Raw genomic sequence first — 18,663 nt, forward strand, 5'->3', positions numbered from 1 at the left:
TGAGGGGCACTGTAATGTACATAGCTATAAAAAAATGAAGATGCATCATTAATTTGTGACTTACTTCTGCACACATTCCCATAAAGGTCAGTGAATAAGTCATGTGCCGACAGCCATTTGTCCTGCACCTGATGGAACAGGGAGGGTAATGCAGCTCAAGAGAACATGCTCATCACTGAGGCTGCTGGGCGAGTTGTTGGTGATCGTAGATCTCAATGCAATCTTATCTCTAAGATGGAGGCGATTATATTTAGATGTTAAGCCAGTAAAGCGACAGCGCTGCCAGTCCGGGGTGGCACATTAAATCAGAAGCAAAGCAAAGCACACTTTAACTCAGGGCTCATCTGGAGGGAACGGGGCACGTCTAGGCTCAATCAGACCCCAGAGGGACGGGTCCTGCCCTGCCCGTGTTATGGATGGCTACCATGAAGGAGGTATTTTGCTGACTGGAGCCCCTGGGTGCAAATCATTCACACCCTCACTTCAGCCTGCAAGCGGCAGCCAGTCTGTCATGCAGTTAATGATGTGCTTGAAAGCACAGAGATACCCAAATACACACTGTATGGATAGACACACACACCAGCACTTACACATGCACATCCTTATAGATATGTTAAAGACTTCTGCTTAGTCCCGAGGAGAAGAACATCAACGGTGAGTGTTCACTTCACCAATGTTACATGAAGGTCATCATGCACATCATAAACCAGGAGCACTTAACCACACTGGGATTTTACTTAGTTCGGCAGCATCCCTGTACAGTACACGTTGGTGCCTGTGAGCTCTTCTCAAAGATCCCATCCTCTATCTGCTGCTTCAAGTGTACACAAACGTTAATGTTTCAAAACAAATATCTGCAAATTCCACATATATTAATGCTTGGATATAGAGTGAAACCATTTGTAACAACTGAACAATGAGGAGTACAACTTTGAAATGTAAAATAAATGTACCCTTTGCAGACTATCCTGAGATATTTTAAGTAGTCTAAGTATTTTTTACTGCGACCTCTAAAAGTATTCAACTGAAAACAATTAGGTTCTGTCTTTTCTGACTTTGTGCAATCAATTGTGGGTCTAACTCAGTTGAGACCGTAACGACTTAACTCAGCACAGCGTTAAACAACCGCTCAGTCATCTTCTGATTAAGGAATGACACATTTCCATCCTTGCTTTTTTATTTAAATCAAACTACGGCACTTACAGCGAAGCCACCGTGACTTCAGATCTGCCTACAATTATGCAACTAACCCACAACAACACACACGTTCGAATGGAACACTTACATCTCCACTGTCAGGCAGTAGGTGCTGCTGCAATGAGCTCCCCTTCCTGACGAACCTTTTCTTAGGCCCGACCCGGGCGGACAGGTTCCCCATGACGACTCTGGCTGTGACCCTGATGCACTCCGCTGGACCACTTATCTCGTACAGTGTCCCTCCTTTGTCTCGGTGTTTTTCATTTACACAGTGATTTCTTGCTTCCTCTCTCCCTGCGTCACTGACACACTTACACACACATGACTTTCCAGAGACACAATTGCACCCCCATCCAGCACCAACACCGCCACTTTCCCTTTCCACGTGTAAATCTGGGTTATATCACTTCTGTTTTGAGCAAGTGCTAAAATAGCATGACCTCCGGCTATATAGAGGAGAAGGACAGGAGAAGATGAAATGAGGAGGGCAGGCAGGAGAAGACTGATCCTGGGTCTTTGAAATGAATCAAGAAATAGTACATATATGAGACATAATTTGGAGAGATTATGTCATTTCATCATTGTATTTCACTAAGTAGGAGATAGAGTGCTTGCATGTAGAGATGTAGCTGGGAGGTCTGTTACATGATAAGTGTGGTATTATGTTTCTGTGGAGTTTATGAATGCTTTATTTGTGCAGCTGTGGGTTATTTGTCTGTTTTTGTATTTGCTAAACCACCGCACGACAAGTTATTTATAGCAGCACTGTATAAATGCTGTCTTTTACTTCCCTTAAGGCCTGTCCTGCATTTCCTGCCTTTATCGGACAGGATAGGGAGAAATTCTGAAATACATCTGAAAAGCTTGAGGAAAGAAATCAGGGGAATCCCAGGCAAACCAAAGGTCAGATCTGATATTATATATGTTCATTTTGCAGCAGAGGGTACCTGTCGAATCAAGTTTGAAATAATCGTGATATTGTGCCTGTGAATATTCTCTGCCATCCAGGTCACGATATATCCAAGTGCAAAAACAAAGGTCAACTGGACTTGGTTGAGTTTCTCTGAAAATCCTGATATTGATTTTAAGTCTTACCTCCCTGCCCTATAGATCACATTATGTATGTTTTCAATTGTGGTTTTTGTTAGGGACCTGTTCAGGAGTATTGACAGAGGGAAATAAATGTCTTGAGGGCCACAGCAATTTCACTAAAAACACGAGACCATGTCCTAAATCTCTCTCTAAGTTAGTGCATGTGGATGTGTGTGTGTGTGTGTGTGTGTGTGTGTGTGTGTGTGTGTGTGACCTTTGCACAGAGAAGCCAGAAAGAGCAATTCAATTAGAGTCTATCACATTACACACATATCTCATTTGAGTGAAAGTAAACAAACAAAGTGCACACACGCACAGACACACACCATCCAAACTCTTCAATCACATCATCATCTTCCTCTGATCAGCGGGGTTCAATAATCCAGCTATTAGCGTGTAAATGTCCTCTCCCAGTCTCTTTAGATGTTTTTTTCCCTATCTCCTTTCCTCTCCTCTTTCTTCCCTCCCTCCATCCGACTCACACTCTCCTCCACTTCACACGCCAGTGCGCCCCACCAGCGGGCCGAGAAGGTCAACCTCTCCGTAAAGACTGTCGTCACTCAAGGATAAAGGAGTACTACAGCGGTTTAGCAGCTGCTGGAGAGGAGAGGAGAGTCACAGTACATGTGTGAGGGAAGAGCAACAGTAAAAGTGGTGTGATGTTTCACTGTGGCTCCTTGAGGTATGAAATGGACTGCTGACAGGTGTATCAACACTTAGAGTGTGTGCAGGCGTGTGTGTGTGGGGGGGTCTGACAAGATGGATGGAGGAACGGGTCCGACAGTGGTAATAGAAGTAAATGTTAGCTGGAGTTAAACACACAGCTATCCTTATAGTACTTTGCATTGACTTCCATTTATTGTGTATAGCCTAAACAAAATCCATTTATACCTAACCTTAACTAGGAACAATTCATACCTGAATTCATTCCTAAACCAGGACCCTAGAAATTAAGGTTTTGGTCGACAACAACACAACAACACACACGCTGGTACATAGTAAGACACACATAGCTGGACACTTATTGATAAAATACATTCCCTAGTGTGTGTGTGTGTCTCTCTCTCTCTCTCTCTCTCTCTCTCTCTCTCTCTCTCTCTCTCTCTCTCTCTCTCTCTCTCTCTCTCTCTCTCTCTCTCTCTCTCTCTCTCTCTCTCTCTCTCTCTCTCTCTCTCTCTCTCTCTCTCTCTCTCTCTCTCTCTCTCTCTCTCTCTCTCTCTCTCTCTCTCTCACGTGCAAGGTCCCTCTTCCTTTTGTGGCACAGTATGTGAAGTTAGATATATTTATGTATCAATGACATTTGAATAATGTGATTAGAGACGGTAAGAAACAGCATTAGAAACAGAAGAAATGTGACAAGATCATCCCTGCAGACCTTTTTAATGTGTCGCATAAAATCCAAAATCCTTGAAAGTCCCTCTCTGCTCTCTTTCATCCTACTTCCGTATGGCTTTCTATTTTTTATATGTTGCCTAATTGGATAGAAAAGCAGTGGAGTTTTTTTCCCAGCCTGTGGGACAGAAATCAGTGCCTTCTCATTCTGTCTGGAATTTATGGGGGAAAAAGCCCCCTTATAAAGATTCACAAGCTGCTAATTAGGTTGTGCAGCACATTTCAAAGCAAATGAACTGCTGTGACGATATGCATGTGCGGCAGGAGGGGTCAGGGCTTATAATGTTTCTCGATGAAAAGATGAACTGTGCGTGCAGACGTTTGCAGCAGAAAGACGAGCCATGGCTGGATGGATTAAAGAAAAAAAGGGAAATGAGAGCATCAGCGATCCGGCCTGTTAAGCCTATACTTACGTCTTCACTTTAAGTGTGGAGTATTAAAAAGCATTCGTACTGGTTTCCATAAGCCAAAAACAGAAAGACTAGTTTGTTCAGGCCGAGTTCCATAGATCTACAAGACACTGTTTTCATTGATTTGAGAGCCGCAAAGTTCACAATCAAGCTCTTTTCTATTGATAAGCACAGTCGACTGCACACCTTCTCCAGGGGGGGTGGCACAAACAAGGGCGTCGCACAAACTCCCCCCCTCTCAGTGCGACACCTCTTTGCAGAGATGCTCAAGCAGACCACAGGGAGTCGCTAGTGCAGCAATGAGAACAGAAGCAGAAAACACTAGTATGACTGATGCTCCTGCGGAGTTGGAGAGTGGATGCTGTCTGTGGCACCTGAGCTTAAAGAGACTACGTTTCCCAATGTGATGTGAAAGCAGCATAAAACTAAAATGTAATTTCATTATTATTTACACCCAGTTCAAAATCAGGGTTTACTTGAGTCTATTTTCATCACAAAATAGTTTGTACATATAAAAGAGTTTTTACCTCCAACATCACAGCTATGTTTTCGCCTCGATTATAAAAAACAAAAAAACTTTTCTTTTTAAACATTCTCATAATTTTTCGTGGAAGAAATGGGCCAGATACAGATACTCTTAAATTCCCTTCTGACATGTGAATTATTTTATTTATATTCTTCATTTATTACGTAAATACATTTTCTATTTTCAAAGAAATTGCACTTTTAGCTCGACGCGACTAAACCGCTCGTTTATGGTGTTTTAAAGTGTTATTATTGTTTTAACGGATGTTTGTCAGCATGTATTTATCTTTATTTTTCTCTTAGTTGCACACATCACAAATTGCCTTATGGGGAGATTAAGTTGTATTATATCATTTCTTTAGCATTGCCAAACGGCATTTTTTGACATTTTCACCAATTTCCCGTGGAATAATTCATGGTTCTTAATCTTTAAAATCAGGCATATTTAGGGAGCTGATATCTTAGAGTGTGTGCAATTTGGTGCAGCTTGATTCAATCTAAAAGAACTGTTGGGCCTTGGTGGAGTAATCTGGGATGGATTAAGCTTGTGATAAATATGGTGCAAAAGTAAGTAGGCTACATTTATTCTCTTAATGTGTCAGATACAGCTCAGGTTCCTCATCTCATTTTCTCATCTGTAGTTATGAATTTTTTTTTGCTACAAGTCAAAGCTTTGGAGTTCGGCCTTCTGGAGCCACATCCCATTGGGACAGCTAATCCTAAAGTATGCATATAAATCACGTTGTGTCCTTATGTCTTGCCACTGGTCGATTATGCAAGAGAGTTGGTGCCTCTCTGTCTGGGGCATTTGAGTTATATATATGAAAGTCCCTGAGCGTAGATACTACAATGTACTGTTTGTCGGCCCTTTATCTATAACTTGACCTCGGGCCCTGCGAAAGAGAGAAGGGAGTATGTCTGGAATTAGACAATATTCTCCTAATAATGTAAGGATATAGTTTAATATGCACTATGTACATAATATGTAGTGGCCTATACAGTAATGTGTGAGGATGGCCCAAAAATTCTTTGAAAAGGATCAAGATTGCTGGGAGATTTTGGATCTGATAAAGTGATATAAGTCCCAATGTGCACCTGCGTGCCAGCTACACAGCCTTGTCCGCGCAACAACCACGACTCTACATATGCTATTTAGTAAATTGAGCAGTTTTCAACCCACTTTTTACGCCGTGCCAGATTATATGTTGTACATCTGGAGAAATATGACAGCAGGTGATCATGATATCAGATCCAGATCCAGAGATTTCTTACACAATATGATATTCCATGAGGTGGCTCCAGAGAGTGTGTGCGACAGCTGCCACAATTGTACCATACACCACAGAGAGATGTGTGCAAGAGGAGGGAGGGAGAGAATAAATCTAAGAATACATAACACAACTTTAGAAGAATTGTGTGACCCTGCAGTTTTATTCCCTCATACTTCCTGTGTGTTTAAACAATGTTGTGAAATGGACATGAAGAGAAACAGTGGAAAGGGAAGAGAGGATGCTGAAGTGAAGAGGAGAGACGGTCTGTCTACCACCACCTGCAAACATGCTCATTAACTACAGCCGAGCTGCCAAGACAATAACAACAAAAAATGTAAATGGCCAATCAGGCTCCAAAACCATCAAATCCCATGAGAGAGTCTGTCAGATACAGTCTACACAGCAGATCGCTTTTATGCTTTTTCTGCGAATTACTGTCTAAACACTGTAATGACAAGAGAGGACAGACAGTAATGCAAACACCCACTGACATTAGGAGAGATTTGAAAACTAATTATGTAGAGCAGTACTTCAATAAGTAAAACTGTTTTGAAGGAGAAACACTTTGGATTTTACATCTCAAACAACCCCTGGTTATATATCATGTTGAAATATTTTTCTTTTTTGCTGTAAAGAATATGAAGCTTTAAACTTTGGCTAAGACCAGTTTTCACACGACTAGAACTGCTGCAGTGTTCATTTATTTTTTATGCTGCTGAAACAATGGAGAACGAAATGCCATTTCAGTTGTTGAATAATTGGTAACAACCGCAATGCAATATTAATAATACTCTCCTATTCATCCTTAATTGATAGATAGAGAGGTACTTTATTACAGAGGGTAGAAGGACGATGACTTGTCATAAATTACGTAACTACGATTGTGTAAACAAAACCAATCGCAATGTAAAATAGGTGCATCATATTTTAAGTGCTTCAATCCCACATTATTGAGTTGTATATTTGTGTCAGCATAAAACAAGATACTGTATATTTCATGGCCTTATCTTCTTTGCCAAGTAGGTTTTGTCTTCATCCTTTTCTGTGTATGTTTGTCAGAAGCACTTGGTGGAAAGGTGGGACATGAGCCCTGAAAGAACCCATTAAATTGTGGCATATAATAAAAAAAACTAAATAAAAATGTGTTTTCATTACATTGCAAACTGTTTTTTGGGACTTTTTCCTAATTTCCTGAGGGATATTGCTCGGATCTTGGTGAACGAATACAACACATCATGAGGGGACTAATATCTGAGTGTGTGCAATTTAGTGAGGATCCCCCAAAAAAGCTGGATCTAGCAAATATAAATGTGGGTTCATAAGGCTGTCGGCTTTTTTAGCCATGGTACAGTAACAAATAAGGCTGCACCCTTACCACCATGTGGAGATGAAATCATGAGGATTCAGGTTGGAATCAACAGTTTATATGTATCTTCAATAGCTTTGGAACTAAACAAACATGAGGGATTTGGTGCAGAATTGAAGGGGACTGTTAAGCCTTGGCAGAGGAATAAGCTGAGTGTCATTGTAGTTTGAAATAAGGATTATCTTGAATCTGAATTTATGAAATACACAGCGAGATAAAAAAAGAACCACTCTCTTGATGGAACAAAATATACTTCTATAATCTCTTAATATATATATATATATATCTAACAGAGGAGATGTTGCATGGGTCTTTGATGGAGTCGAGTCTGACAGACACACAGAGAAAAGACATTTTCATTACAGCTTTCTGATAATCCTTGTGTCTTCCCTGTAATGTGATTTCCAACAGAGTCAATGGCCCCTCCGGCACACAGAACAAAATTGTTCACATTATAGCCTCCTTTAGCCTCTTTCTCTTTCAAACACAAACACACACACACACACACACACACAAACACAAACACACAGTCTCTTCTCTTACCTCGGTCATGTGAATAAGGTAGAATCTCAGCTCTTCAGCATAATCTGTAACACAAAGGAACAAAGAGATTGATACTAATGCTAGCAGGACATTTGGAGCATATTGATTTACAGCTCGGATTTGGGTAAAAATAATCTTATTGATACAGTAGGTCAGGGTTATAGAGGTCCACCAAAGCATAAGTCACAGAGGAAGCACTCTGTGAGACAGGCCTGTGCATCTGGAGTCAAGATATATGGTTTTAATCGAATGACCCCTCCTCTCCAACACACAGACACACACACACAATTTTGTCTAATGTTCAACAAATTGGCCCTGAGGTGTGAGATTCAGTGCTTCCTTGCCCCCATTGTAAAGGCAAATAGGAGCATCTATCTATCTTTCCATCTATCTATCTATCTATCTATCTATCCATCCATTCTTCAGTAAATATAGTTCTCGGGTCATTATTACTGTGACACTCACTGAATGCATCATTTGTCAATGAGGTTGTCCCTGTGAGAGGATGGACATAATTAGGATGAGATCTTGTTACTTCCAGTCTAGAGAGGATGAATTACGTCAGTGTGATTTCGGACTTTAGCATGTGAGCATCATCTGGAGCACGTTTGTCACTAATGATGGATTAATAAGGAGACACTTTCTGTATATTCATAGATTCTAGGGTTTTCAACAACGTAGTTAAGTAGAAAATCCTTGAATATTAGTTAAGAAAATACTTTTTTTTATATGACTCATAGTTTATTATCAAGAGCCGAGCACTTACAAAATATGTCTAGAGGGGATATTTAGACCGTCTGAAGTCGTCCTTCATTCAGTTACTAAATCCAGACTCTCTATAGGCTCAGCCTCACAACAGAGCTCATCCTCTGGACCAGAGGACTTGGAGCCTGAAACTTCCCATTAGAGCACAAACCTTAAATGTTTACTGAGCCTTGTTAGCAGCGGAAATTCGGGGGATCAAATTAGTGCTTTTAAAAAGAAGTTAAAAAAGAATAACTAGTTTGCTCAATAATATCTAATATATTTAAAGAGACCAAAGAACAACGGATGCAGTAATGGTTCTGGTCTGTGTGTGTGATGTTGAGACAACAGGACCCATGAGAAAGTGTTGAGTTTGGCCAGTTTAAAAAAAAAATGGTGGTTGTTTTCATAACTAACAGCAGAGGTCAGTGTTGGATATTTTTCAGATTTTCAGAGTACCATCTTACAGCCTGTGAGTGAAGCTTATTGATAAAGTCAGATAAAAAACCTTGCATTGGACATACAGTATTTTATAATGTCCACAATTGATCAAAGGATGGTTAGGTTTTTATAGGCAATTGAGAATTGATCATAACCTCCTGAACGCTCTTAAAAAGACATATGTTGGTTATTCTAAAGTCACCATCTCAAAAATGAGTGAATCACTTCATATCATTGACATAGTTCTTTCCAATGGTGAAGCTACTCACATTTTAACCAATGAAGAACAAATATCTCAAAAGTGGAATGCTCTGAAAACTGTCCTGCTGCTGGCAGTGTAGATGTACATTGCTCTCTTTTAATTTAGTGAGAGGCTATTTAGTTTGCTTGGTACAATGGTTATTTAGGTGTGTGTGTGTGTGTGTGTGTGTGTGTGTGTGTGTAGGTGTGTGTGTGTGTGTGTGTGTTGTCAAGATCACTTTTTAATAACGCTCTCACTTCCCACGCTCATCAGCCGAGTATCTGGGTGACAGGAACACAGGAAAGCCCCTGAATTGAACTTGCACTGTGTCATTACACGCACAGGCACAGGCCCGCACACACACACACACACACACACACACTACACACAGTTGTCAAACACGCCCTTGCTGAAACAAACACAATCCCCTGGCGCCTCTTTCCTGAGTGACGTTGCCGAAGCGAAATAACAATGACAGGCAGCAGGGTGGAGATGTGTGTGTGCGTGTGTGTGTGTGTCCTCTCATGGAACACACAGACACGCAAACCCCACTGAATCCCCACCCTCGAGATCTCTGTCGGTCTGGAATAAGGGCGGAGGTCAGAAGTGTTCCCTGCAGGGGAGAGCAGCGATGTCTGTGGGAGGGAGAGCGTATCAAGCCCGCATCAGGGTTAATGTGCTAACGTTAATGTGCTGATTGGATGTTTTTATTAACTGTTGCCTCACTGTGTCAACCTCGGCTTGCGTGTGTGGTTTGCTATTCCTATTTTGTATCTGCAATTAATATCCCACGCCATTACACAGCTTGGCATTTCTGTTGATTCTAATCAAGCAAATAAGCAGGAGGTAACCACACTGTCATTATACTGACTCAGCAGACACGCTATTTAACAACATTTTGTGCTTATTACCTTTAGCACAATATAACAACGGTGATGAATGTGCACTTAAGAAATATGGCTACTAACTTAAAAAAAAAAAAAAAAAAAAAGCAAGATGGAGCTGGGAAGAAATGCCAAACTTATGGCTTCAAAATATCAGTTCACAAACTAATGGTTGATGTCATGGTGGGTTATCATTTAGTTCTATCACATGTGTTTGCTGACGCCTGTAGATAATGACTTATAGGCTATTTGAAGCTATGCAAGCACCTAAAAACTTCTCATGAGAATTATTTACACAGTCATCTGAAAAGTAACTAAAGCCGTCAGACAAAAGTAGTGAATTAAAGAGTATAATAGAGTAGGAGCAGATGTATAAATTTGCATAAGTGCCAGTACAAATATCAAGTACATTGACTCAAATGTGTACTTAAGTATCATACTTGATTAAATGTATTTGGTTATGTCTACCACTGTCTCAAAGTACCTCTCCCTTTGCTATTCCCTAAGCATGACTCCAAACTTCATCCACTCCTCCACCCACCACTGCAAACACAGATATTTACAGTGAGGCCTATTTATTTGAGTTGCCGGCGCCAAGGTGAAATAAAAAGACAAAGCAACAGGAACTCGGGCAGCGTTTTCCTAAATATCCTCTGGTTGAGCTGAGCTGAAACGTTCACTGCGATAGTAGTCCTGTATGTTGATTTCTAGTTGGGCTATTAGAGTGTTTAAATGTTGCATTTGTTCTTTATTATCGTGTGTTTAACTGTGAAAGGTCAAACACGGTTTAATATGGTGACTTTGGAGATGTGTTTCCAGATTGCACTTTTGGCTGATGTTTTTGTTTCTGGACTTTCGGAAACTTAACGGTTATCACATGAATTTAACATTTTTAACTGTCCTTTGTGCTCATTATCTCTGACATTTCAGAATATTTCACGGGGGCTACAATTATTATATTGTTTTAAGGGAATTGAGTTTTGTTGGCTGGTGTATTAACGCTTACCGTCCTGGAGCCGCAGCTGTCTGAGGTACAGGGGGCTCTGAAGGACGTTGCATCTGCCTGGTTCATCTTCTCTCGTCACCAGCATCAGGTCATTGTAGACGAACACTGTCACCTTCAAAGAGAGAAGAAGAAATAAAAAATCAGAGGGTCCGGGTGGAGGAGGAGGATGGAAAAAATGAGTTTGAAAAAGATGATGTGAAGTAAAAGGAGGAGTGAGGTTGAAAAGGAAGCAACAAGGGACGGAGGAGAAGGTTTCATACTGGAGTCTCTGATTCTCTCACCTTAAAGTAATCACATCTCAAAAAACACATCTGCAAACCAGTGAAATTCCCATAGACTAAATAACACCCCAAAGGTGTCACCGCCGTTTGAGCTGTAACCAACTCATGACCGATAACACAGGAAATGCACTTCACACTTACATAGTTAAGACAGAACCAGCTTCGTAGTCTAAACGGTAACACTGTGTAAAGTATAATGCACTTCAATTTTATATTTTTTGTACAGCTCCAAAAGAGTGTTATATAAAAGAAACCACTTTATTTACACTTAATAGAAATAACGATTTCACTTGATTGTTTGTGCTTTTAAGATGCTCTTTTATTTTCAAATTCTCTGTGTAAGTAATGGACATTTTCATATCCCTTTAGCCCATTTTTAAAGGGCAAAATTTGTGCATGCATGTCTGTAATGTGGATTTTATAAGATTAACTATTGTGTCATGTTGCTTGCAGAGGACTTTCGATCACTTTTTAATTATATAAGTGATTGCTACGCTAAAGACTGGATCTAGAGTTTTGCATGACTGGCTTTAAGGCTTGCGAAAAAAGAACAGAATCAGAAGTCGATTATAAAATGAAAAAGAAGTCTAGACGTGGGCCGAGTGGTCGCTTGTGTGAGGCCGTGCTTTCGTGCAACATAAGCATTACGAAGTGTGATTCATGCAGATGGGCAACGGCTCAAGACAACGCTTTTGCTTTGGTGGCTTCGTCTGAAGTGTGAGCTAGAAGAGACGGCATCTCAGATGTAGCCAGTATCTGTTTAGAAAGTGTGCCTGTGTGTAGCGTGTGTGGTTGTGTGGGTGGAAGAGGATGTAAGTCAAAGTAAAGGAAGAAGGAAACAGCATTTAAGAAGCAAACAGGGTCGCACATCTACTCACATGCACAAACAAATACACACTGACCAGAAAAGTAAAAAAACAAAACTAATGCAGCTTTTATGTCAAACAATCCTCAACTTTGGTCCCGTTCTTAAATAAATATCAAAGTTTGTTTAGTCGACCAGTCAACAGTTATTAAATGAAAAATAAAATGTTGTGATCTAGTTACAGCAAATATATAAGACAACTAACTCTTATTTTACAACTGATGAGTCAATTAATTTATGTATCAAGCAGCCGATATCCTGTGTTAACTACTTTCATTAATTAACCATCAGCACATTATATACGGCTCTGGTGACAGTCAAATTTGTAGGATTTATAAGTTTTAAGTGGTTTAATTGCTTTCTTCTAAATTCATCCTTTTTTAAGGATGGAAAATACATTGATACACCACACCAGCAAGATCTAAATGATCACCTTGTGATATTTTCTTTCATATTTCAGAAATTCTGTCTTTCAGGAAATGTATTATTCTGTCTTAAATTCTCTTCATCATTATATCCACTCAAATCTGTTTTGTCCGTTGTCACTTTGAAGCCTAACTAATATTTGTCCTCCTAAAAGTCCATTTTGTCCAAATGTCACTTAAGCCAAAATCCATTCTGTGCCATGTTCTGCTCATATTGTGTTCATGCATCACAAAGAAACTGCTGCCCGTTTGTGTGAACATTAGAGTTTGTGCGTTTGCCTGCGGGGTAGACTTACACAACCCCAGTGAGTAAAGAGTAAAAGCTGGAACAACGCAAACACAGATCATTAAAAACAAGCCTGTATAAAGAGGCAGAGTGGAGAGAAACTCCCTCCCGACAAACACTGGCTGTTAAATATTTATTTTATGACTGACCCCAGAGACAGGCCAGGACTACACCTTCCATGCCAGCAGTCAGTGCTTTTCACTGCACAGCGGAGAGAAGGTTTTCTCACAGGGCGAATTAAAGAGTTGTGGCGAGATCGAGATTTAACGCAACAACTCTCTTTTCGCTTTAAAAAAAAAATACACCCACATTCGCTTCGCGTGTTTCTCCTTAAAATAACAGACCAATAAGATTCCTCCGATCGAAACACTGATTCCAAAAGCCTTAACATTTCAAATATACGATTCCAGTTGTATAGATTAATTTGAGTTGTTGTGTTCAAAGTTCTTGCAAGCTGCTAAAAATAAAGATGTCGATCGCCTCTTCTGCCGAACAGGTTTTTCTTTTTTTGTATTTGCACATTTATCAAGGTAATGCAAATATGTGAGAGGCAAATATTGTAACATTAATGCGACCGACAGGCGTGAATATGAATTCAACTTCAGTCAACAGCATAATGGTTCAGATGTTAACATCTACAATATCCCCTTCAGAATATTATGGTTAGCTGAGCTTTTTGTGAGGATCATTATACATCACAAGGCAAAAGTTTTAGATGAAGTTTTAGAACACCACTTTACAACACAATGTTATCCATCCATTATCTATACCGCTTATCCTTCGAAGTTTGCGGAGGGAGCTGGAGTCAAGCCCACCTGACATCCGACGAATGGTAGAGTACAGTCTGGATGAAACGCCCAACCCACAGAGATAGAGAGCCAATTTAGAGTCTTGAGTGAAACTAACCCTGATCTACAAGTCTTCAGACTGTGGGAGGAAGCTGGAGTACGCAAAGAGGAAGTAAACAACTGGAGATTTGAAAATAAAAATAAATCATAGAATGCTTTCGTTGAACTAAACTTTGACCTAAAACTTTGACTCATTCAACAGCCAAACCCACTTGTTTTGAAAGTTCACCCCATGCCTTTTGCAGAATCTCTCACCAAAGTCTTCAGACACCTGAAGTCCGGAGACTGTGTTATTTTTTAAAGTAAAGTATGGCTCTGATAATTATTTAGAAGGTGAAGTAACGGTTTGTTCTTACTGCCTTTGTATAGACTGAGTTCTCTGTAAGCTGGTTGTAGGAAATCTGGAAGTTAAAACTTTTCTAAATCCCAGAAAAATGTATCCTTGATGTTTTTTCTATGAAATCCACATGATTTATTTTTACCTGGTGTGTTTGACCTTACGTCTTTGTACGATTTAAGGTTTAATCGCTCACATTTCAACGCTAGAAACCAGGATGTTCCAGAACTTTTGACCGGTAATGTTCGTATAAGTAAAATATGCTGTGAGAAGTTGCAATTTCTTTTGAGGCATGAAACAGAATTTCTGTGATAGTCAGATGTTTCACACTCTGCTCCTCTGTCAATTATTCATTCCGCTCGACTCATGTGGACCTGATGGTTCAGAGTCGTTACAAATTCATCAGAGATGTTCAGATGTTCCGACATCTCCTCTCAGGATGTTGCTCCGTACCCTCTGTCCTCCCCCCCCCCCCCCTTCTGTATACTCAGATAACACTAAAGCACAAACACATGTTGAGTACTGATGCACACTGGGGCAACGGACCATTCTCATCCAGTTTGGCCAAAAGAAAGAAACCACATAACTGGTAGTGACAAACTAACAAAATGTTTGCCACTAGCCTGTTTGTCTACATTTATCATGAGAGGTGAGGATTGGAGAGACGACAATCTTTCTGTATCAATCAAATTTATTAACTCAAAAGAAGCACAAAGAGTTACACGGTTTGGGGCGTTTCCCTGTCAACAACAACCAAACTTGCCGTGTAGAAAAGTAAACTGAGGTAAAGGGACGGAGCTCTTTGCACAAGGCAATGTATGTTTGGAAGGGGAGGGTGAGGAGAGGGGGGCATTCAGCTGCAAAATGCAACTTCACCACTAAATTCTACACACTGAACCTTTAACTCCTGTTGTATGCATTGATATCACATGTATAGACGGAGATGTCCACACAGGATGTACTAGTACTGGTAGCACTTACCTTAAGAGAGTGGTGCTTGCTCTCGTGAAGTATCATCTCCTCAGATAGGATGAGCGTTCGGCTGCAAAGGTCAAGAGGCTGCACGGAGAAGAGCGACAGATAACAGACACAGGTTATGGTAAAGGTTGTGGATATTTTTCAGTTATAAATTATATTTTGGGGGTTTTGTGTGTTAAGCATTTCCAAAAATAAAATTTAAGAGTAAAATAGTGCACTTAGTGAAAGAAAGTTGTGGTACCAAATCCATTTCAGCTCCAAAATCCAAATAATCTCCTAAACTACTCGGAGCGAGTCTTTTTTCCTTCTGCTATAAGAAACGTGAAGCGTGATAAAGTTTCTCTGAAGACGGACGGCGAGCTGTGCAGCGGTACGTGAAGTCTGGGTATGACGAGTCACTGACAATAAAATGAATAGTAAGTATTGGGTGAAGGGGACTTCCTTTCAAGTCCAGGGTTTGAGAAAAGGAGATGATTCACAGTGTGTGTGTAGGTGTGTTTGTGGTCACGGTCAGGTTTGAATGTTTTTGTGTGAATTAACAGGAAGTACCCCTGCAGTCACTGCATTTTGAACGTGTCAATGCTTTGAAGACCCCAAGATACCAATAGTATTTGACATGTGGGAGAAAACATCACAACACAACTATCATGTCTCACAGGGAAAAGCTAAATTATTTAAAAAAATTGCAATGAAACATGATTTTAAATAACTTCCATCTGTTTCCTAACTTGGGTAAGTCTCCCCTTACATATTTCAGATTATCATATGACAAAATATACTAGAATATGAGACCTTTCTGATTATCATACTACACAGAATATATATTACTAGTATTCATTCGAATAAATATTAAGTCTTACTGGTCAAATATATATCAGAATAAAAATAAAATACATATTAGTGGAGTAATACACTTTTTCTCTGCACACAGGTGAACTTTTGTATATACAGTCCTAGCTAAACAGAATATGATAAATCATTGAAGGCCAAAATAAGCCCTTTAAATGGATTTATTCAGTTCCTTTTCTTTCTCGTTAATGTTTATAATATAAATAAAGTTAAGAAACTTCCTTGTTATTCGGTTAAACATTAAACTCCGAGGCTCAACCTCTGTTTCTCCATCTCAGCAGACAAACAAGTGCTGCAGCCTTAAGGTAGAAATCCCCCCCCCATAAAAAACAAAAAAAAGTTCTATATATCTATAGAACACCTCCATATACTGCACCATTATAGGTGGATTTTCCTATTTGACCACAGAAAATATTTTTTTTAGGACAACATGAGGTCTCACATGTTTATACTTAATTTTGACCACGCATGTTTAAGTTCAGCCATTGCTTTTCATGTCCCCATCCTTTAGTTTCAGTCTGCCTGATAAACTAAAGTTAGCCATTTTAGGAGATACACGTATTTGCTTTATCTGCTGAGGATTAGATGAAAAGATTATATCTGATCATTTAACATGATGCCACAGCCGGCATCCGTTATCTTAATGGAAAATGGGGAAACAGCTAGTCGCGCTCAATCCAAAGCCAACAAGATCTGTTTATTAGAACCTATGAAGCTCACTAGTTAACACGCAATCTCTTGTCTGTTTAGTCTGCAAAAGAAAAGAGGTCAAATTATGGTGTAAAAACATACATGTTGACTACTATGTGATTATTATTTGATAACCAACCTCCGGGCAAAGTATGATGCATATATATTACAATAAAACCACTAACATTAACCATTATAAAAAACACAGGTATTAACACGATTTTTCCTACCTGAACAAAAATGGGGAAGATAAGGATCTTGGGTGCCACTTTCACATATCCATAGTTCCCATGCGGAGTATGTGAGCGGACAATAGTGCAGTTCTGGTAGTTTGCAAAGTTGGCGTTCTGCTGCTGGTAGTTGGATCCGCCTGCGTTCGTGGAGGTGGATGACGTCTTTGTCGTCTTGGAGTTGTTGGACCGTCTCAGGAAGCCGGTGCGGCTTGACAATCCACCACCACCACCACCGCCGCCACCGCCTCCTCCTCCTCCTCCAACACCTCCACTCGGACCTCCAGAGAAACCAGCGTGTCCACCACCGGCCTGGGGTTGTGGACCAGAGCCCTGACGTGTTGGGTATAACCTGGCTGCTCAAGAAGAAAAGGAAGGTGAAGCAGTTGTGTATAAAGATACAGATCTCATACCAGCTACTGTCATTTCTGACTATATTTATGGTGAGTTAGAAAATATAGAATGGGAGATCTGACTGAGAAAGATACAGGCCATTAAATCTGGGTCAGAGTTTGTCCAGAAGTGCAAGAGGTCAGGAATCAACTATTCAAAACTGCTAGCAGTTCAATTAAAATGGACTGAGTGGAATTAATCTTTTAGATGTCCGGACCTGAAATATTTATTTCCTGCCTCAGTGTTTTTTTCGGTGTAACTTTGCCAGCTCCAGGCTCCAGCTTATATGGATTCAAAGAGGTGGACACATACATTATATTTTAATCTGTTATAATGATAACTTTGAGTAAAAAAGATATGCAAATAAAAACTAATGATGATCTTATGTTGTAAATCATTTAGACCAGAATTCAAAGTGTTGCATTCACTGTATTTATACGGTTAGTTTTAACTTGAGGTTTTTTAAGTTGAAGATGTTTTATATTTATGAATTATATCACATCAGTAACCGGAAAGTTGGAATAAGAAAACCTAATTTAACGGCGGGCTACGTTCAAAACAATAGCAAAGTAAAGCCAATTTAAACTCTGGCTCTCGGCCTAAATACCCGACAATAGAAATAATAACACTGCAGGAGTGTGAAAATAACATGCACATCTTACCTAATGTCCCCTGGTTGTCTTGGTAAACAGGCCTTAAGATCTGAAAGAAGAGTAATATGAAATTACATTATTATTAATAATACTTGTTTTATCTAAGACATCTAAGATACGAACATCTAAAGCAATTCGGTAAGATACAGTGTCTATGGGGAATTTCTCTTAATCATGTTCTTTAATTTCTATAATGTGACGATCACGTAAAAAGATCTGAAAAAGCAAAGGGTTTAATGAGACACATTTCCTTATTATGACAAAAGAGAAAATCGAAAATCATAAAGTTTGTTTTTTATTCTGTAGTATGTGTGTCATGTACTTTAACTTCCACTGCTGCCGGACCGTGAGTTTGTGTTTTGGCGTCAAGCTGAGCAATATCATCAACAGCCTCTCGCATGACATTGAATCTGGTTTTCCAGGACTCAGCTGAGGCCGTTCGAGTCGTGCAGGACTCAGTGAAGCAGCGATGGTTTCTCCCTGTCAGGACGAATTACAGTCAACTGAGGCAGCGAAGACAGAAGAGCTGCCATCACGTCACATGTTATTCACTTTAATACAGGATGTGAACTTGGGAGTTGAGAGCCGCAGAATTTAAAAAACGTATCATTAGGAGATTTTTACTCCCCCAGATTATGAGGATAAATACAAACTGCCACGTGAGCGCTGTATGAGTTTGTATTGTGTCGTTTGGGATATGTCACCAACGTGACCTA

General features: G+C 39.9%; 1 protein-coding gene across 5 annotated transcripts in view; it reads right to left on the reverse strand.

Moving 5' to 3' along the window:
• The window catches only part of rgs3a (regulator of G protein signaling 3a), a 100,664-nt gene that overhangs the window by 65,246 nt on the left and 16,755 nt on the right, over positions 1–18,663 (reverse strand). For 2 of the 5 annotated variants that reach the window (XM_053447633.1, XM_053447632.1), the window contains exons 5-9: positions 17,957–17,996; positions 16,902–17,257; positions 15,136–15,213; positions 11,113–11,224; positions 7,797–7,840 (exon numbers count right to left, since the gene is read on the reverse strand). In XM_053447633.1, the coding sequence (XP_053303608.1) occupies positions 7,797–7,840; positions 11,113–11,224; positions 15,136–15,213; positions 16,902–17,257; positions 17,957–17,996 (630 nt within the window). The other 3 variants (XM_053447634.1, XM_053447635.1, XM_053447636.1) reach the window with 3 other exon arrangements.

Source organism: Pleuronectes platessa, chromosome 19 (assembly GCF_947347685.1).
Source record: "Pleuronectes platessa chromosome 19, fPlePla1.1, whole genome shotgun sequence".
Taxonomy (NCBI): Eukaryota; Metazoa; Chordata; class Actinopteri; order Pleuronectiformes; family Pleuronectidae; genus Pleuronectes; species Pleuronectes platessa.